This window comes from Genypterus blacodes, unplaced genomic scaffold, assembly GCF_046128005.1.
Source record: "Genypterus blacodes isolate CSIRO-AG114 ecotype Tasmania unplaced genomic scaffold, CSIRO-AGI_Gbla_v1 ptg000043l_1, whole genome shotgun sequence".
Taxonomy (NCBI): Eukaryota; Metazoa; Chordata; class Actinopteri; order Ophidiiformes; family Ophidiidae; genus Genypterus; species Genypterus blacodes.
Window position 1 is genome coordinate 628,806 of NW_027466856.1, and position 21,025 is coordinate 649,830.

At 46.3% G+C, this 21,025-nt stretch overlaps 3 protein-coding genes across 4 annotated transcripts; 2 read left to right on the forward strand and 1 right to left on the reverse strand.

The window, feature by feature from the left end:
- The first annotated feature begins 388 nt into the window (after positions 1 to 388).
- LOC142999330 (dipeptidyl peptidase 4-like) lies at positions 389 to 7,253 on the forward strand. Of its 2 annotated transcripts, none has more exons than XM_076148828.1 (26): positions 389 to 514; positions 1,447 to 1,534; positions 2,013 to 2,108; positions 2,311 to 2,402; positions 2,492 to 2,566; positions 2,661 to 2,713; positions 2,792 to 2,864; positions 3,134 to 3,254; positions 3,527 to 3,681; positions 3,784 to 3,878; positions 3,973 to 4,105; positions 4,188 to 4,226; positions 4,309 to 4,404; positions 4,490 to 4,560; positions 4,707 to 4,760; positions 4,850 to 4,962; positions 5,097 to 5,144; positions 5,224 to 5,322; positions 5,399 to 5,468; positions 5,559 to 5,753; positions 5,846 to 5,900; positions 5,989 to 6,088; positions 6,166 to 6,224; positions 6,309 to 6,381; positions 6,706 to 6,779; positions 6,871 to 7,253. In XM_076148828.1, exons 1-26 carry the CDS (start codon positions 440 to 442, stop codon positions 6,973 to 6,975), a joined length of 2,307 nt encoding a protein of 768 aa, XP_076004943.1. In that variant the 5' UTR covers positions 389 to 439; the 3' UTR covers positions 6,976 to 7,253. The 2 variants fall into 2 exon arrangements, with proteins under 2 accessions (XP_076004943.1, XP_076004944.1); XM_076148829.1 differs by lacking the exon at positions 389 to 514 and adding an exon at positions 691 to 1,366.
- A 764-nt stretch (positions 7,254 to 8,017) lies between these two features.
- On the forward strand, positions 8,018 to 9,956 carry LOC142999322 (glucagon-1-like). Its single transcript, XM_076148819.1, has 5 exons — positions 8,018 to 8,115; positions 8,933 to 9,088; positions 9,185 to 9,301; positions 9,707 to 9,850; positions 9,932 to 9,956. Exons 1-5 carry the CDS (start codon positions 8,018 to 8,020, stop codon positions 9,954 to 9,956), a joined length of 540 nt encoding a protein of 179 aa, XP_076004934.1.
- A 635-nt stretch (positions 9,957 to 10,591) lies between these two features.
- Positions 10,592 to 20,750, reverse strand: LOC142999329 (sodium-driven chloride bicarbonate exchanger-like). Its single transcript, XM_076148827.1, has 21 exons — positions 20,650 to 20,750; positions 20,236 to 20,424; positions 19,503 to 19,591; positions 19,022 to 19,179; positions 18,842 to 18,929; positions 18,277 to 18,423; positions 18,075 to 18,175; positions 16,672 to 16,846; positions 16,350 to 16,483; positions 15,972 to 16,217; positions 15,759 to 15,864; positions 15,141 to 15,302; positions 14,640 to 14,753; positions 14,383 to 14,544; positions 14,019 to 14,270; positions 13,867 to 13,935; positions 13,597 to 13,770; positions 13,393 to 13,515; positions 13,186 to 13,250; positions 12,834 to 12,944; positions 10,592 to 12,109 (listed from the first exon to the last, which is right to left on the reverse strand). The coding sequence occupies exons 1-21, from the start codon at positions 20,702 to 20,704 to the stop codon at positions 12,034 to 12,036; spliced, it is 2,796 nt and encodes a 931-aa protein (XP_076004942.1). The 5' UTR covers positions 20,705 to 20,750; the 3' UTR covers positions 10,592 to 12,033.
- Positions 20,751 to 21,025: the final 275 nt, after the last annotated feature.

Genomic DNA, 21,025 nt, shown 5'->3' on the forward strand with positions numbered 1-21,025 from the left:
AGGACCTGGACCATAAATAACCAGGATGTCAGCAGCACCTGTGGGTCGTAAATCAAAGCACTTCCCAATTCAGGTCCGAGTCCAGGTCCGGGGCCAGTCATCACAGTGACACTAAACATGACGAGGAAGGTAACTAAGCACACTCCGTACTTTAGTGTTTCAAACTCTTGATAGTAAATATTGCACTTTTGACACTACTCTGCTTCTGAAGGTGTAGATTCCATCCGTCTATCACTTTTACCTGCCGTGGGGCCTTTAGTTAGGCAAATGATCGGCTCTCTCTCTCTCACAGGTTTCTCTATTGGCCTGCTTCTTGTAATATAGACTAGGACGAAGAAATTGACAAGTGGCCAAAAGCAGAAACCAGTTTGACAAAGTTTCAGCCTGTGGTCGCTGTGTGCTATGTTTGTACTCTTCACTTCACACAGCAAACACTGTGATGTGTCAGTGGAAACATTTCTCCTGCTTTAATTTGTGTTACAGCTGGAATTGGCTGATTTGGAAATGCAAAAGGGTAAGCTGATTTCCCATAAGAGGAAGAGCTTCAGGAGCCTCTGTATAATTTAGTAACTTTTCTGTCAATGTTTTTTTGTTTGCCAAACTTCTACTGAAACTGAAACTAATCTGCCACTTAAAAACAGAAGCTGAACGTGGTTGCAAGTAGTGCAGCTACTTACTCAACTACTTTTTCAGTAGCTTGGCTAGGAAAGCTAGGAAGGAGTCAGTGACGAGCAAATAGATATGCATTACAGGTGTTCATATTACGTGTTGTTATTATTATTATCCGAATTTTTCAGGTTATTTGAGTAAAATTTCAAAAATATGTATTGCCCGGGGAAGTAGCTTTTACTCAGGAGCTTGTAGTGTAGCGAGAGTAGCGAGTAGCGATATAACATAGCGATATAAAATAAAGCAAGACTGATAATTGTTTGTGTTCAATAAGCGTATTGATTTGATTGGTGGTTGTTAAAGTTCATCTTTCACTGCTTTTAGCTTATTAAAGGGAAAGCAGCTCATTTTAAGCAGGAAAACAGTGTAAGATATTAAAAAACAGATGTGCTGAGGGCTTCTCGCGCTCTGGAGTTTGACGCGCAGCTTCCTCACACACACACACAAACACACGCGCGCGCGGAGACGAACTTTACTCCGCCGCACACTTTTACTGTCGCACCTTTGAGCCTTGAAGTTGAGATAATCTTTAACAGCAAAGCGAGCGACGCATAGCTGAGCTCGATCCGGCCGGAAGTGTGTGTATGTGTGTGAGAGAGAGGGAGAGAGAGTGTGTGAGTGTGTTGGAGAGAGAGCGAGTGTGCTAATTCTGGGACTGACGGTCAGACTCTCACCGGAGCGCTCAAACTAAACGATGGTCGGTGCTGCTTTGTTATTCTCCGCATGTGCGTCTTTGCGCGCTTCTTCTCTTACTTCTCCCCTCTCGCCTCTGCGCAGGTCTCCGTGGCCAAGGTGCTCCTCGGGGTGGTCGGGGTGGCAGTGGTCGTGGTCCTGATAGCGGTGCCCACTGCGGTCTATCTGAACGGTGAGTCCACATCTAGGAATTCTTGGAATATTCCGGGAGGGTGGGGGTACGTACGTGTCCGAGGCGCACATTAAACTCATCCATTTGGATCATTACGCACGCGTCATTACGCACCATACATTTGGGGGAATTGTTTTTGCTTTGTTGTTGTTTTGGGGTTCTGTGAAACTTTGTGATCGAAAATGTGAAACAATCAAAGTTAAATTTAATATTTACCTTGAATTCTGAGACGTGATTGATCCTTTTCAGTGTTTACCACAAACAAGTGAACTCGTGCTGTAATACACCAAATGGACACGTGCTGACATAACTAGACCATGACTCATCAGGTCTTACAGTTGCTGTCTTTTATGATAATGATCATGATGATCATGATGTGTGTGTATGTGTGTGATAGCATATCTGTGAGCCCTGACCTAGTTCTGAGCAGTAATTGCTGTTGCCAAGTTCTGACTTTGTGTCCCTGGTTATGTCTCAGATGATAAGAACAACCAAAACCAGAGGTCCTACACCCTGGATGATGTTTTCAACAGCTCACTCAAACCAAAGTCCTACAACATGAGATGGATCTCAGGTGGGAGAGATTTCCATGTGGTGGAGGTTTGAGACGTTTGGGTGTAAATGGCTGTAAATCTTTATCAATATGGTTTATCAGCGACAGTATTGTTCTAGTTACTAATTCACACAGATTGATCACCGTTCTTTAGACTGCAGGAACATCATAACTGAACTGTCCTCCTCTGTTGTTGTCTATTGTCCCTCATCCTCAACTGCAGATCATGAGTACCTGCACAAGCGGAACAACTCCATCTTCCTCCACAATGTGAAAACAGACGAAGCCTCAGAGTTCTTGAGCAGCTTGACGTTTGTAAGTCGTCCCCCTGATGTCATTCTGTGACACCAGCATGAATGAGGAGCCGGTGACAAACAGTTTTCCCCCTTTTACCCCCGACACAGAAACAGGTCGACGCCTATGATTACCAGCTGTCAGCTGACCGGAAGTATGTGGCTTTCATGAGCAACTACACCAAGGTAGCCTGCAGCCTTTAAGTCCCATTGTGTCAAACGTGTCAAATCATCAAATCCTCTGGTGTGATCCTCTCTGGTTTTGCTTTGGTCCCTGTAGGTGTGGAGGCATTCGTTCACCGCCTCCTATCAGCTTTATGACCTGGAAAATGTGTACGTACCGTAATTTTTCAACCTGATACACACAGAAAGAGTTTGTCGTCGCTAACATACTTCAAATATCTCATTCAGGGCGCATCTCGACAAATCCGACATTCCTCATGAAACCCAGTACTTCGCTTGGGCTCCTCAGGGGAACAGAATGGTGAGTTTGGACACACACACACACACACACACACACACACACACACACACACACACACACACACACACACACACACACACACACACACCAACTCTGAGTGACACTTCTGCTTTAAAGCAGATGAGGGATCAGGCTCTGAACACACACCTTCCACAAACACTCAACACACAAAATGGGTAATAGCAAACACGGAATTGTTCAGGGTTCAGGGTTGGAATGTCCTCCTGCCATAAACATAAATGATTTAGTGTGTGTGTGATGTTTTATAGGCGTTTGTTTGGGGGAATAACGTGTACATAAAGAGCAGTCCCACTTCACCGACGCAGCAAGTCACCACCAACGGGAAAGAGAATGTGATTTTCAACGGCGTCCCAGACTGGGTGTACGAGGGTAAGTGGGGCCGTTTCCACTCTAATGTTTCTGATTTTTCCAATATAACTGTTTTTCGGAAGGAAATACAGCATTAATCTGATAGCACACACACAAAACAGGTAATAATCCTAGAAACGATAAGATATTGTGCTCAACTCAGATGTATATGAGAGGTCAGAAGTCAAAATTGCTCGCTTTAAATGTTAATAACATGACTAAAATGGGGTTAATACCTCTTAATACATCACACCTGAATCCTAACGTAGCTTTTCATCTTCGCCCCCTTCCAGAGGAGATGTTCTCGACCAGTCAGGGCCTGTGGTGGTCACCTGGGGGGAAGCGTCTGGCGTACATGGAGTCAAACGACACAGACGTGCACAGCATTGAGTACTCCTGGTACGGCAAGGACCAGTACCCGCGCACCGTGGTCATCCCGTACCCAAAGGTGGGGGGTCGCTTATGCTGGGGGTCGCTGGGTCGTCGCTCTGTGTGGTGCGAGATGTTTGGAACGTTGATGTGTGAGTGTTTCGATGTGTTTCTCCTGCAGCCTGGGACCCCCAACCCCATCGTGAAACTGTTTGTGGTGGACGCTGCCAAGCTAGTTAAGACCCAAGTGGTTATCCCGCCTTCGTACGGTTCTGGGTAACAACACCGTTCTGCGCTTCTCTGATAGGAATCAGTGGCAGGTGAGGCAGGTTTCTGTAGTTATCGTATTCTCCTGTGTTGTTACGCTTAGAGATCACTATTTGGCCACGGTAACCTGGGTGACCGACGAGAAAGTGGCCGTCCAGTGGCAGAAACGAAAGCAAAACCAGGTCTTGCTTCAGATCTACGACTTCGACGGGTCCAAGTGGAACGTTGCCACCAAGGTAAAATATTATCGTTCTACCTGCGACTACGTCTCATATGTGGGACGGACGGTTGACTAATCTATCCAAATTCTTTTTCCAGAATCTGGAGTTGATAAGTGAGACCGGTTGGATTGGACGGGTACGCACACTGACACTGACACACTGACACGATGATGTCATTCATACTCACTACATGTCCTAAACACACGTGTACTTCCCAGTTTTCACCGTCGGAGCCTGTTTTCGCTGCAGACAACAGCTACTACCTGCTGATGAGCGACGTCACAGGATACAAACACATCCATCACGTGGTTGCGGTAGGTCTGCTTTGCGTATGTCCACGCCGCCCTTCATGGGTGTTACCTGTTCCAACCCCTCCCACATTCTGACTCTTTCACGCAGGACAAAGCCACGCCCATCACCTTCGGAACGTGGGAAGTCATCAGCATACTGAAAGTTACTCCAGGCGCGGTGTGAGTTGGATTGTTTGGATTTGTGCTTTTCCCCTGTTTATAAACTCTTAAACTCTTGATGTTCAGTTTTTAAGTCTAAATCTTGAAAAGTAGACACACTTTGGTTTCACTTGCCGCTCTCATGTCAAACCCTTTATTTCCTGCAGATATTATTCAAGCAACGAACAAGAGAACAACCCAGGAGGAAGGAACGTTTACAAGTAGGCTTTTCTTAGACCTTTGTGGTTTATTCCAAGGAATTTCATTGTGTTCATTGTGTTCATTGTGTGTGTGTGTGTGTGTGTGTCAGGTGGACCCCTCAAGGGACCCAGTGTCTCACCTGCACCCTTTATGCAAAAAGGTGTCAGTACAACTCCGCCTACTTCAGCCATAACGCCTCCTACTACCGCATGAGCTGTGCCGGTCAGTGTCCTTGCAACATGCCTCCATTCCTGTGATCTATCCCAAAGTAACCTGTGTGTGTGTGTGTGTGTGTGTGTGTGTGTGTGTGTGTGTGTGTGTGTGTGTGTGTGTGTGTGTGTGTGTGTGTGCCAAAGGTCCCGGAACTCCTTACCATTCCCTCGTGGATAACGTACAGAATAAAGGTACAATCCAGCCACACGGAAGGGATTGAATTTAAAAATAACATAAAAGTTTATTCCCGTAAATCTTCTACGTTTGCAGAGATGAAAGCTCTGGAGGGGAACAAAGACTTTGATGATCTGATATCTGACGTCCGGATTCCCACCATGAGACACAGCACCATTAAAATCGGCGATTACAGTATGTGGACTCAGGGATGATCAATTAACACCGGCAAACAAGTTTAAATCCTGTTAATGTTTGTGTTTTCCAACAGATCTCTGGTACCAGATGACTTTGCCTCCAGGCTTCGATGAGTCCAAGAAGTACCCCTTATTGATAGACGTGTAAGAGGCACATTGATTAAGATTTGAAGTTAAGATTAGTTAACATGAAACAAAAGTCAAAAGGTATTTTCCCCTGTAATTTGGCTGCAGGTACGCCGGCCCGTGCAGTCAGAAAGCAGACCTGCGCTACCAGGTGAGCTGGTCCACCTACCTGGCCAGCACCGAGGGGGTGATAGTGGCCAGCTTTGACGGCAGGGGAAGCGGTTACCAAGGCGACCAGATAATGCACGAAATCTACCAGCGCCTGGGAACCTATGAGGTGGAAGATCAGATAACGGCGGCCAGGTGAGGAAAGAGACGAGACTGCGTCACCGTCTGGATAGGACCGGATTGGACCGGGTTGGATTTAATATGTGTTTTTGTCGTGTGTGTTTCAGGGAATTCATCAAAATGGGCTTCATTGATAAAAACAGAATTGCTATTTGGGGTTGGGTAAGTAATCCCACACACAGACACATTCTGACCTAAATCCAGTGTGTGATGAAGGTGTGTGAGTGTGTGTCTGTGCTGTGTGTTTCAGTCCTATGGTGGATATGTGACATCCATGGCTCTCGGAGCGGGAAGCGGAGTTTTCAAATGTGGAATGGCAGTCGCTCCGGTTTCGAAATGGGAATATTATGGTATGTTTCTCCACATCTTCCTCCTTATACGACGGCATCTCTGTTTCCGGAATAATGACAAATAATCCCGTTTTCAGACTCCATCTACACGGAGCGATACATGCTGGAGCCGTCGGAGAATGCTGCCTTTTACGCAGTAAGTGTAGCCACGTTAGCCAGAATAAGAATAGAATAAGAATAGAAGTAGAATAGAGTGACAGTTTGGGTTTATTTCACACAGAACTCCACGGTGACGGAAAGAGCCAAGAATTTCCATTCCGTTGAGTATCTCCTGGTCCACGGAACAGCTGACGGTGAGAAACATCGGCGCTAAACTTCGCAGAAATATCGCAATATAAGCATCCGTGCTCCCCAGAGGATAGACCACGGCCATTTCAAGCTTTCATCCTTCAGTTGTTTGTTCTGTCTTTGTCCTGGGATAGTGAGGTGTGATGAACTATAAAGCCTCTAGGGGTCACTGTTGGGCCATTAGCCTTTTAAACATGTTAAACACTAAGATTATTAAAGCGATATTCCGGCAATTTTCGAAAAATTTTGGATTTGTAGAAAAATTACACACTAAAATAAAAATTACTTCCTTTACTTATTTATATGTTTATTTCCTTTTCCTCTTCCAGACAATGTCCACTTCCAGCAGGCAGCTCAGATCTCCAAAGCCCTGGTAGATGAGCAGGTGGACTTTGAGGCCATGGTGAGTACGGAGGGAAAATTAGACCGAGCAACACAAAGCGGAATGTTCTGGACCGGATTCAAACGTCTTTCCATTTTTTTTTATCTGCCAGTGGTACACGGACAAGGATCACGGCCTGGACGGCTCGGCCTACCGCCACGTCTACACACACATGAGTCACTTCCTGCAGCGGTGCTTCGGGTTGGAGTCCTCGTGAATGATTGAATTTATAGGATTAAGTATTTCATAACAGTGTACAAAATTCCCAAAGCGCAGACAGGAAGATATTTGTTGTTTTGCTTCATAGCTCTGGATAAAAAGACAAAAGTCAAATTAAAACTGCACTTATTTCCCTGCACTGATGTGTGACAGTGAGTTTATATTGTATGAAATGATGCACAGAAATATATTGCACCTGTTTTGATTTGTAATAGATATATTGTTGTGTGTTTACTTTGATTGTTTTCTACAATAATTAAACTGTGAGATCTTTAATGTCCGGAATATCTTTGTCTTCCTTTGGAGAATGTTACATCTTGACACACTGTGAATGAACGCAGTATATTTCCACTTTGGTGCCGTAAACATGCGTCGATCTTTATTGAGCAGCGGCCGTTGTAAAAAAAAAAACAGATAAAACTCTCCTGATGCAAAAACAGTAACAGTTTCCGATCTTCTCTGATTTGATGGGAAAATAACCTGCAAATACTGACTCACCTTCCAGATAAGAAAGGGGTCGCATCACTTCCACTGTGGCACAGTAGCGCCTCGTAGCATCCTCCCTACTTTCTGTTTGACAGGATGAGCTGTTGTTTGATCTCAACACCTAAGTGACAGCTGGCGTCACGCTTGAATAGCGTCTTTCCTCTCCGTACGAATGATCGGGTTGTTGATTCCATTGTGAAGCCTGTCTAATGGCTTGAGAGTAACAGGTGGGCCTGGCCGAGAGATAAAACCAGGCCACCTGAGCAGATCCGTCCCCATCCTGATACTGTATATAAGACCTCCCAGCAGGGCAGATAGGTAGAGACACCAGGGACTAAGCAGAGGAACTATCAGCGTCATCTTCATCACCTCTGTGGGAAGCAAAAGAGGTGAGCTCGGCTTCCTTGGAATAACTCAAACTCTCTCTTAGGCTTAAATGTTCAGCTTTTTCATACATCTTCTGTTTGTGTTTGTGTGTGTGTGTGTTTGTGTGTGTGTGTGTGTGTGTGTGTGTGTGTGTGTGTGTGTGTCGCTCTGTAGAGAAGGTTGTAACAATGAGAAGCATCCAGTCTTTAGCCGGCCTCCTCCTGGTCCTCAGCTTTGTCCAGAGCAGCTGGCAGGTTCCTCTGCTCCAGGCTGAAGACGACTCCAGGTAAAGTCAAAATCTGGGGATCAAAACTTTCATCAAACTTTAATTTTTAGATTAGATTAGATGTAACTCCACCGTCAGTGTTCACAGTCCAGGTACCATGAGGTGTACGTGCAAATATGCAAAAGATTAGATAGAAAATAGATTAGATTAGATTACAAGTTGGCCGCGTTAAGGGAGAGACGTGTGTGATGTGTACAGCTGAGTGAGAAGCAATATGTGAATATGAATGTGTACAGAAATACAGTGTATAGAAAACAGATATATGACAGTCACATCAGAATCTACACAGGTGTAAAGTACAACTGACTTCATGCTGAGGAGGATTTGTCTCTTGATGTTAAATTTGATGTGACTGAATTCATCTGTTGACTACATGTGTCAGCTGTTAGGGAAGGCTAACACTCAGCACCCTTATAACAGTTAACAGAACCCAAAAATGGCAAAGAATCTATGAGGAAATAGCAAGAAAATGATGATGAAGAGTTATAAATGATTCGATACGTGTGGTGAAAAGATAGGAAGGTTATTGGAATATATGTAAAGTTCAGACAAACTTCATCAAGGGAGCAACAGTGATGAGATCTGTTAATTGTGCATTGTAGTAATTTCAAATTCAAATCTTTAATCATGAAATGTGAATTCTATCAGTGTGTGTGTGACAGGTGGTTGTCTATTGCATAACTATCTCACTGTGACTCACAATTAGTTGTTATATTAGTTGGTGAGTGTCAATTTATGCATTTTTTAGTTGTAAAAGGTCTGAAATTCAACACTTTCATACTAACAAAAGCGAATAATGAACATGTCCGTCCTGCAGTCTGGAAGCTGAGGATATGGACGTGGCTGAGCCGAGGGAGCTGTCCAACATGAAGAGACACTCGGAGGGGACTTTCTCCAACGACTATAGCAAATACCTGGAGGACAGGAGGGTGGAGGACTTTGTTCGATGGCTGATGAACAACAAGCGGAGCGGGTCGGTGTGCCATCGGGGGCAAACACAGCAAGGAAAGTCTTAGTTTGACCTTTAACACGCTTGTGGCTCATTGCTCTGTCTGTCTTCTCTCTGCAGCACCCCAACAAAGCGCCACGCTGACGGGACCTACACCAGCGATGTGAGCTCCTTCCTCCAGGACCAGGCAATCCAAGACTTTGTTGCCAGGCTCAAGTCCGGACAAGTCCGAAGAGAGTAGGCCTCTCGCTCGCTCATTCCTTCTCTGATTCCACCGTGAAGCGCAAGAGAGAGAGAGAGAAAGAGAGAGAGAGAAACTGATGCAGAAATCTAATCAAACGCTTGTGGTGCCACTTCATCTTTGCTTTCTTTGCTTTTGTTTCTCAATGTTCTTTGTGGTTGTGTCTAAATAAATCACCTGAACTTTTCCTCTGTGTTGATTGATGTGTGTGTGGCAACTACAATCAATATCAGTGATGATTATTCTGACAAACAATGATTCAATCATGAAACGATCAAAGCAACACCTTATCCATAACAATGCACTGACACGCCTCCCTCTTCCTTTGTGGAGTCGTTGACCCCTAACGACCCCAAGCCCTTGGCCGTGTTTACATTGTGTGCCTGTGTACATGCACTCAGATCTGAAACGGACAGGGGCGGCGACACGCTCAGCAGGAGGCACGTAGACGGGAGCTTCACCAGTGATGTGAACCACGTCCTGGATTCCATGGCCGCCAAGGAATATATACAGTGGGTCATGACCTCCAAGCCCTCGGGGGACAGGTAACGTTTAGGAGCCAAGCCGCCACGCGCTTGAGGTGTCGCTGCTCTGATCAGGTGTGATTGTGAATATCTGTTTTGCAGTAAGAAAAGGCAACAGGAGCAGTGAGGCACGTCGAGGAATCCCGCTCTGCTGCGCAACGTAAAGGAATTGAAGCCATCAGCACCATGTCAGGAACTGCTTTTAGTTTTACGACTTTATACGATGTCAAGATACAAAACATAACTCCTCTTCCATAGTCTTATGGTGCGCCGGAGAAGTTAGAAAATTCAGGAATTTTTTTCTACAAAATTTAAATTATTTTCTGTATTTTTAATGTGAAAACCGAGAACACAAAAAAACATCAAACTCAGGTAAACCTGTAGGGAAAATCGTGGTTGTAGTTAGATCTCATAATTGTTCAGCAAACTGCTCTGCAAATTAAACTCTTTCATTCTGTGTGTTGGTGGCAGAGGCCTCTTTCTTAAAGGGAACTTTAAACTTGTTCTATGACAATGTGGTTTTATTTATATATGGCATAAATACATAAATATGACAAACAAAACATTAATTCTAAGATGTTAAAAGTGCAAATAGGTTTAAGTCTGAGTCATATTTAAATAAAAAGTATGAACCTATTAAAATTATATGTAATTTCCATAGAATCCATGACCAATAGATAAACATGCATCATTATATCATCTGAGGTCAAAGGTGAAGACAAAAACTATGACAAAAATCTCCATGAATCCAAATGCAGAAATCCTTGAATGTCTCTTTATTTCGTCTCTTGCTCACTCGCTCACGCTCGCTCTCATGACATCACCATGAAACAACAGGTCTGAATCCACATCCTTTCTCTATACAGATGACAGATAAATTATCAAACAGAAGTGTACAAGCTACCAAACTACCAAATTTAAGGCAGAAATCCACATGTGATTGGTCAAAATGTCCCACACCGATATCATTTTGACCTTATTAATCTCTCTAATCAACTAAGAACCATCAAGTAGACAGAGCGGGAAAAGAACACCAACAACAAAAACTCGTTAGTAATATATTAGTAACATTTTAGATGAATAAAATATACTATGTATTATACATCATTAAGACTCTTCACTGCTTATTACATGTTACCCTTCTCAGAAAAAAGGTATTATTGCATCTCTAGAAGTAACCGTGGTGACCTGCAGGGGGAGACAGTCCAGTTAGGTTGACTACAGCGCAGGTGTTGGATTGTTTAGCTCCGGATGCTAACGTTTAGAGAGGAGATGGCACGTCCATGGATGACACTTACTGACACAGTGGAGAACACTTAGCGCTCTACGATAGCAGCGTTTGCGGATTTCTTCGACAGTTGAGATAGAAAAGCCAAAAGGCCGAATAGCCAAACTATGGCGCCATGCGATGCTTGAATATGTCATTTCCACAGAGGATGGCGTCCTTCACTGGGGGAGGATGAAGCATAAATGAAGGACGTAACACAGCAAAGGAGTGATATGATGAGCTGTCACTGTCACATTAACATTTAGATATACAGAATATATAAAACGTATATTTAATACTGTCGAAAAATGTTCTAGATTATCTATATTCTTTTAGATACCAGTGACATAGATTAGTGTTGGCAATTATCTACTCTCCTACGTGTTATACTGTGAGGTGCATCGTTCTAAAGTGGCATCAAATACTGCACAAAAATCCACAAATTTAGGTTTTTCGCTGTGACGGGTTTTCGAAAAGTCGCAATTGCCGTTTGAAAAAATATAAAAACATACAAAATACAAATAAAGTTGATTTAAAAAGGGTTTAAAAGGTCTCGCTGGGTTGGCCCGATGACGCAACAGGTCAGTGTCGTGTCATTTCTTCGCTTCCTTCCATTGCTGGTTTCACCACACAGATATACATAGAAAAAAACACAAATGTGTCTCAGTTCCCGGTGTTAAATAGTTTCTAACATTTTTTGTTGTTTTTTTTCGTTTTGTTTTACACAACTTGCACACAGACTTACATGACAAAAACACAGTGTAGCACAGTACAAAGGTGGTCGAGTGTGGCACGGCACAGTTTTTTTTTTATTGTGTGTGTGTGTGTGTGTGTGTGTGTGTGTGTGTGTGTGTGTGTGTGTGTGTGTGTTTTTTGTTTTGTTTTCACTTTTTGATCGATCAGCCGACAAGCACAGTGGCGGCGCCAGTATGTGTCATCACAAGCTCGTCTCCCTGTCCAGGCTCCTCTCATGTTTCCTCCGCTTGTGCCGCTTCTTGCCACCGCTGGAGGAGCTGAGGAGAGGAGGACAAGGTTTGGTTGTCACACACACACACACACTTGTTTCTCTGTTCACTTCTCCTCGGTTCGTTAGCCAACCTGGACGGACTGTAGCTATGTTTTGGTAGCTACATTTACATGCACTGCAATTGTGACTCAGGCTAGCCAGCACTAGTCTAGCTAACATGAGCTAAATCAGTGTTGTTGTTCTGTCATTCAAGCTGTTTTTGAGGCATCTTCTTCCTTTTTCTCTCGTTTGGTGTCTCCTGTCCACCCTGGATGTCCGCTGAACAGCCACATTCTACAGCACGCCATGCAAAAATGCCTCACAAGCGCTAACATGCACATGCTACAAACATCCATTGTGTTATCCACGTGTTTTTAAACGGCCATCACCACTTGCAGCACATTTTTGTGCACAGTGAGACTCTCCATGCCAACGGGGAACGACGGGGAGAAACTTACCTTTGGGATATCAGCTTCTGAGAGGTTAGGAAGGGGAGCTAAGGGAGAAACGGAGTGAAGAGAGGGAGGCAGGAGATGTTGCGTTAGTCTACGCCGCAGGAAATCTGTAAAGGAGCGGCTGCGCTTATATAATGTCACAAATGTAAACATTTAACTGAGCTCCTCTGCCTCCTGGAAAAATAATGTGAAAGGTGAATATTACAGTATTATTACAACAATAACAAGCCTCCATTTAGACCAAGACATCAGTTTCTCCATAAAGCGGAAGCTAACCTCTGAATGCTGGGTTCCTTCTTTGCGCACTCTGGGTTGACGCTCTTCCACACGTTCCCAAAAGACCCTTTGGACATTTCGTCGGTGATGTTCACCGTGGCCGGGTCGCTCCTTAAAGAACGTCACAGAGAAATGAACAAAGGCTAAGTAAAATGTTTGAACTTTGTGTGGAGTAAAAGCTTTTTAGTCTTTTCCATGTCCTCTATGGATCTGTGGTTCCACATGGGTTCATTAGTAAGTGATGCTTCAACATGCTACAAAACAACTTATTAGTGCTGTCTTCAAAATTAAAGTGGTTATTCTCAAGCCTCCTAAGAAACCCAAGATACAAGATGAAAGATTGATCACTTACTTGTAGTGTCCCTCCATTGGCACTTGTACGGTGCCCTCTTCCTCTGCAATAATACTGTGCTCATCCTGAGGAGAGAGAGGAGTGAGAGCTAAGCGCAGCGCCTCATTACTGCTGCGGCGGCGCCTGGCCGTCTCTTTATTCATTAGCGCTTTCATCACGCTAATGTGAAACCCAGTCCACCATATAAGATGTGATCTATTACTGCACCTCTTCATCCGCATCCTCCAGTTTCTTCTTCTTCCACTCTGGCATCAGGTCATCCAGCCAGCTCAGGTCTTTCTTGGTGAAGATGAAATCCAACAGCTTTCGGATGAAAACCAGAGCCAAGACCTGGAACGGAGACAGACAGATGTTAGATTTGTTGAGTGGGTGAAGCAAAGAGTGACACACACACAGGTTACCGCAGGTTACCATCATAGGGAAGACAATGGCAGCTCGAGAAGTCTTGATGACCCAGAGTAGAACCAAGCAGCTGAGTTGGATGATGGTGAAGAGGTGCACCTTCCTCAGAGGGACGTGGCGAAGGTAGATGAAGTCTGGCTGATGCTTAGCCGGCATGCCAAAGAGCCTTAGACGGTCAAAGAACTGCACAGATACCAACCAGACGGATCCATTACAACATCCGTCTCTGCATCAAAACAGCACATAAATTCATATAAATTCCTATTCTTCCAAGCTCACCTGAATGCCTCTGAGTGAGGAAGCCCCCATGTACAGAAACACTCCATACAGCACCGGCATAGGGATGAACTGGAGACAGACACAGTTATTAGCATTTGCTCAGCGTGTTAAACATATTTTACCACTCTTTCATGAGACGTTCATCCGCTGACCTTTAGCACGGAGGTCATGAAGACAGAGCAGCCCATCAGGGTGAAGATCATGAGCCCGGTGAAGCGCTGCTCCCGGATCCCCAGGAACTTTGGCTGCTCTCCAGGGGCCGAGCACTCTGACTCCAGCTTCAGGCTGTTCACGTGCGAGATGGAGAGCACGGTGGCGGCCACGAACCATGGCAAGCCCATCACGGAGCACACGCCCAGCATCACCCCCACCACAAACAGGTCCAGGTGATAGCCACAGCCTTTCTGCAGGAGACACCCAAGGGACATCAGGGATAAGATGAACTCACCTTCTGAGTATTTCATAGAAGACACAGAATTCTGTTAAAATCTGCCGCTAAGATTTTAATGCAGAAACCTTGAGTTTGTGCTCTTTCCTGTTGATGATCACCGCCGTGATCTGCTGGTCCATGAAGATGAGAATGGTGCAGAGCAGAGCAGGGAGGAAGGTGATGATGGTGGTCCACCAGGGATTGGGTCCCACAGGGTTGATAAGCCAGCCACGGTCATCCCTGGTGGGCTTTGGGAGAGCAGAAAGGAAGGCGGCGATGAGGATACGACATCTGATGACGTGCCAATGAATCAGACTGATCACATCCTTTGATTATGACTTACTTTGAACTTGCTGGGCACCTGTAGTTTAGGCGATGGGATGCCCAGGGCGTAATCTACCAACACCATGGTGAGGATGGTGATGAAGACGGCAAAGTCGCTGATGATGGCTCGCACCTACAGAGGAAGCAAAGTCAACGGCCACATTTTACCCAGAGTGCAGTGTCACCTCTATTACCACGAGATGGCGCTGGAGTACTGCAGATGAGTGTGTTACTGTCAAACCACACACAGCGTTATAGCGCGATCCTAAAGATAAATCCCAGACATGGCACTGATGGAGAGGTTCACACTGCATGATTCCTGCTTGTATCAAATGAATCATCCAACAGAGGGACACATAATGACGTTTCCTCTAAAATGACAGAAAACTACTGCAACCCCGAGAAAAGAGATTTGGAAATGGGCGAGCAAGCAGTGTGTGTGTGTGTGTCTGTCTGTCTGTGTGTCTGTCTGTCTAGATGTGTGTTTATGGGAGGACAGAATCCGCAGTGTGACGTTTACCTTCGTAGGGAAGTAGCGGCTCGTCTTGAACTCCTTGAGGAAGGCGGACATGAAGACGGTGGAGAAGAAGAGGACCACACACCAGAAGAGGACGTCGGGGACGTAGGGGCCATGAGGACCACAGGCGCTGCCCTCAAACTCCCCGTGCAGCATCTCGCATTCCTACTGGCCACCACAGGACATGAGGAAGATGATGGCAGATGAAGGATGACGGTGACAGTGTCAGCGGTGTGTTAGTGAGGTCTGAGCGCTGATGTTACAGTATTATTGCGCGCATCCCGTGTCCTCATGTGACCCGCCGTCTTACAAAAAAACATTTGCTCGTGAATGCCTCGGAAAAACTGCGTAGGAGTGGCGCGACCAATTTGTGTCTGCCAACGAAAGAATCTGCCTGTCGCTGCGCATCTCCACGCTGATTCTGCACGACTAAATCCTGTGAAATCCTGCCCACATGTTTGTAATCCCCCCGAGTCACACACCTCCTCTAGACGCAGCAAAGTGAGCAGCACAAGCGCAATTAGCAGCACAATTCCAGAGACATTGAACACCCAAATTCTCTGGACCACAGTTGATCTCATACTGTATCTGTGTCCTGTCCACATATGGGGGATTCCTTACCTTAACCTCCAGTATGGTCCAGTCAAACTCAGAGGCTGTGATGTTCTTTTCCTTCCAAAAATCCAAAGTGTCATTGCTGGGGGCCTTTGGTTGCACACATTCACAGCTACAGAGGGAGCACACACATGTTTAACTCCGCTGTCACCAACATGAAATGACTTTTCTAATGCGTTTCGCAAATCAGAAGATCAACACTCCACTGCTGATACTGACCTGTACTGTGTGAGCGTCTGAAGGTTGTTATTCTTATTGATGGGGAAATGTACACCCAGGTGGAGCAGCTTCTCCAGGGCCTCGTAGATGAAGATGAGGCAGATAAGGGCAGCGAAGGCTTCCTCTGTGAAGCGTGTGATGTAACAGACGAGTGAGCTGGCGTCTGTGGCGACCAGCAGCATGCAGAAGAAGGCCGTCCACAGGCCAATGCAGGTCCTGATGGAGAGGTAAGACAGGCCGTAGCCCCTGAGAGAGGAGAGGAGAAGGAGAGGAGAGGAGAGGAGAGGAGAGGAGAGGAGAGGAGTCAATATGTGCAACAAAAATATAATGTATGTATAAATGTATGTATAAAAAGCAGGAGTGCAACGTTAAACATACTTGCAGAACTTAAAGAGGATCTTCTCAAAGACGAGCACGGGCCCTGTGCTGCCCAGGATGGTGAGGGGCTGCCCAGCGAAGATAGAGTAGGCGATGCCAGTCATGGACGCCCCTAAGAGAGACTCGATGGCACTCTGGGAACACAGGAAGTAATGCTCTTACATGGCTGCTTAAGCATGTTTACACCGCTAATAGCGCTCCGCTTGGTGTGATCTGATGCTCTTATGCGCCGCTGAGGGCCAAGGGGCGGCGGGAGCTAATCACAGATCGTAGACGTTCCTCTTTTGAGCAGTAAAGAAGCAGCGCGGCGTCGTTTCCTTACCACTCGTCCCTCAGTGGCCTCACCCAGCAGCCCTCCGAAGGTGATGACGGGGGACATGCAAGCGCAGTAGAGGAAGAGGAAGGAGGCCAGACACTGCAGGTTGAGGGCATCTGTGAAGTCAGACAGGTAGTGGGGAGCCTTTCGCTTGATGTCCAAGACGAACCCACCGAACAGCCTGCAGGGCGCCAAACACAACAGCATGTAAACAAACACACCAGACTGCAAAAGGGGGTGAGAGGGGGGGGGGGGGGAGCGGGGAGCTGAAATGCTGTGTCTGCCGTGTGTTTATAATTACTGTGTGTGTGTGTGTGTGTGTGTGTGTGTGTGTGTGTGTGTGTGTGTGTGTGTGTGCCTTTTTCATTCATGCAGCTACTGTATTTACGTGACTGTCAGCCAGAGTGCGTGTTTTCCTGCTGCTGCAGCCAAGCCGGGGACCATGGCGAAAACTAGGGGTGGTTGCTATGGCAACAGTGGGCGGAAGGGTACAGCCTTAGTGGGTAGGTAGTCAGCGATGCCGTGTCCCAGCAGGTGTGTGTGTGTGTGTGTGTGTGTGTGTGTGCGGGGGATGGGATGGGATGGGAGGGGTGGGTTTGATAGCCGACAATGGGCTTTCAGCCAATCTGCGATCTGGGAGGAGAGGCTGCACCGCCGCATACCGCAGCTCAGCAGCATGGCATCACTCACTCCTCTGACATACACACTGGGCACTCCTACACACTCTGCTGTCCCCCTCGCCGGGTCACGCTGACCGTGAAGTGATTTCAAGAGGGACGGCAGCACCTCTTCTCACCGATCTAATGTAAATAAGTAAACACGGCGCGTGTTTAGCTGTGAGAAAGGGAAATATTCCATTTCTGAGCATCATAATTGCCTCGTTATTACCGTTTGTGATTACTGTGATGAACAAAATAGGAGTAAAGTTAGGGTGAAATAGACGACATACAGTGATAATCTGTGCCGTGATTAAACAAATTCATTTCAATTTCCAGTTTCCAGTTAATGGATTGAGAGCAGCGAGGAGTGAGAGGAGTGCATCTGCATTAAGTGTGCAAGCGTGTGTGCAGTATGAGTGTGTTCCCGTGTTCACTGCGTTCTTAAATAATACAACGCACTGCAATATTTAAGACGTTAACTATGGGGCTCGTAATAAAGAAGTGGCACAAAGGGTCTTGGTGGAGTTGAAAGTGTGAGGAATGTTAACAGGCCGGGGGAATGTTCTGCTTCTTAACGGAAGTGAATTAATGGTTTTGTGAGGGGCAGAGAGACGGCAAGCAGGAGGACAAGACGGGGGACAAAGAAGCACTCAAGACACCTCTGGACTGTAAATCAAACAAAGACTAGGGGCAGCAGGCATGATCTCTCTCTCTCTCTCTCTCTCTCTCTCTCCCTCTCTCTGTCTCTACCTCCCAGTGCGCTGGAGTTCAGGGCCGCCGTGCCCTCCGTGGTCCCCAGACTCTCCCAGATCCGTCACTCCATTGGGAACAGGGGGGAGCTTCCTCTTTTCCTACAGATCAAAGTTGCCATGAGTCTAATTCACCACACACCGTTGAAAAAAACGAGTAAAGAGTAAAGGGAGGGACAAGGGGGGGATGAGGGGAGGTTTACCTGAGAGGGCACATTTTTGGGAGGCTCTATTCTGATAGAGGGGTCCCACTCCCCAGGGGGCAACACTGTCACCTGGTCCAGAAACTCGTCAATTCCTGCGATCAGGTCAGTCCTGTCTTTGGCTTTGTACGCAACGTCATGGAAAACCTGCGGAGGAAACCAGGAAAGGAGACATAAAGGAAGAATCGTCCCATTCATCTGTTTTGATGAATGGCTGACTCTGCAGAAACTCAAGCACATTTAAAGGCCCAGAGGAATGAATCATAATCCTGTACAGAAAGTGGGAATATATTCAGAAAATCATCATTCAGAGGCAACAATAACACATGGAGCCAGTAGGTTGACATCCATACGCTTCTATTTTCAATACATCCAGGGGAGTAGAGCCAACATCTGGCTCTGATGATGGGCAGTAACAGTAGCACTGCAAAACAGGCTGATCCCCTGAGGAGCCAAAAGGGGCGGGGCAAAGTTTAAATCCCATAACTCCAGTCCATATGTATATGGCCGTAATTATTGGCCCCATGAGCCTTTGTTAGGTAATGATGTTATGCTCAAAGCTCACCTCGTCGGTCATCAGGGTGGCAATGGAGCGACCGATCTCATGGTACTGCGGGCCTTTTCCCAGAGGGCCGAGCAGGATGAACAGAAACCTGCACAACACAGGAGGAGGAGAAGAGTTTTTCATCTCATCAAAAAGACGGGAAGGAGGAGAGAGAGGAGCGGAGGGTTTAGAGCGTGTAACCTGGTGGTGATGGGAACCTCAGCCAGGCCGTTGAGCAGCACAGCGGGAGCCAGGCGAACAAAGGCCACCATGGGGCGCTCGAGGAATTCTAGCTCCCCCACCAGGACATTGGACGCCTCAGCACCAGGAGGGATCTTCTTCATGAAGTGGAGGTCAATCTGGGAGGCAAAGGGATTCGGACATGGATGTTTGTGTGATTTCTTGTCTTTAAAGTACAACGACTTCATGAAGAAATGTTTTTTTAAGTTGAAGAGGTAGACTGGACTGAGAGCGGTTCGTATAGAATGTAAGTAATCGAGTCAGGAGATCAATACAAGCAGTTCCTTCCTGTTACATTCCAGCCGCTTTCCCAGGACGAGCAGCTCCCCGTAACCTGTCTCACGCGTAACCCGGCCTTCATTAAAAACACAGCACTGCTCCTGAGTGCGGCTATCAGTGCCCCTGGATAAACAGCAGAGCAGTTGTGGGTCCGCCGGCTCACCTTGCTGAAGTCGACGGCGCTGTTTTCTCGGCTGACGTCGTGTTTGCCCTCGTTGTTGGCCGGCTGCGACTGGGGCGAGACCGTTTGGCCTGGCAGGCAGAGCAGTGAACCAACAGTGTGTCAGTCTTAGTGAGAGTCATCCTTTCACAACAGAGCGGTTCCCACACAAAGGTGTGTGGTCTCCAGTGAATGACTACAGGCTACGGTTACATCCTCCACAAACACACCATACAACACTGGACTCCTTTGTTGCTGGTGCTGCACCTTTTACCGGCTAAGAGGCTCAGTACCAGCGACAAAAGACACAACGCCGTACCTTTAACCAGAGGAGTAACTTACTTTAATAGTTCCTTTAATGAAAGCTAAGTAAACACAGTATATCTGTAATGTATTAGACTTGATGTTTCACTACATTTTAGGCCATTTGTGATATGAATGCATTTGTTTTAGTGCCTAAAAAGTGTGCCTAGCTCAAAATGCCATCTGTTTTGAAATGGCCAAAAATCAATTGCAGGATGATAATTATTTTGGAAAGTTTAACTCAACTGGTGGAATCAGGGTCGCCTAAACATTTTAGGGGCTGGAAGCAAACTTAACCCCCCCAAACCTGCTCAACTGCTCAATTTGTCTTGTAATAGTGTATTTTAATACATTTTGTAAACATGTCACATATAACTGGACAGATAACACATAAAAACCTAAATAACGATACATTTTTAAATGAACTGTGTACCGTTTTTGTCCATGGAGTGAGGCTCTGACTGCTTTTTGCCGATATCAGCAAAGGAGCGCACGATGGGAATGCGTTTGGCCAGCTTCTTGTGGTTCTGGTGGTGGTGCTGTTTGAGCAGCGCCTCTCGGATCTTCCTCCTGGCTTCCGGACCCACTGGGCCCGACAACTCGTGCTGATCCAGAACCATGTCTACAGGGCAAGAAGAAAAGGCAACACAGGACAACATTCAGAGGGATTACCCTTGATAGTGTTTGTCCCTGCACAGAAACAGAATACTAAACAGATTATTCCAACAAAAACAAACCCTGGGCGGCCATTTTTAATCACAGCAAACCAAGTTAAGGTCAGCAGACACCTCATTCAGCATATTGCCCCTCAAACACATAAAGATTTCTCTAAAATCCTGCTTCCCACCTGCGATCTCCTCCAGAGAGTTGGCCCTCATGTCTAGCATCACGGTTCCGTTCATGATGCAGCTCCGCAGCTCAAACAGGCTGTGTAGGGACAGCGTGGCCACGTAGGGTTTACTCCACCGCTCGCCACCGTCCTCCACATCCTCCTCAAACTTAAGCCACCTGCACACGAAGAGATAGAAGACATGAGGCTAGTGTGTGTGTGTGTTTAGGATGACGTATAGATGCCTCTGCCAATTGGTCATCACACACTGACAGGGCCAAACTCTCATGTACGCCGGGTGGACGTTGACATACCGTGCCGTCTCCTTCCACTCAGCGTCCTGTCCCTCCCTGAGACAGATCTCGTCCAGCTCGGTGAAGAGGGCGTGGGGGAT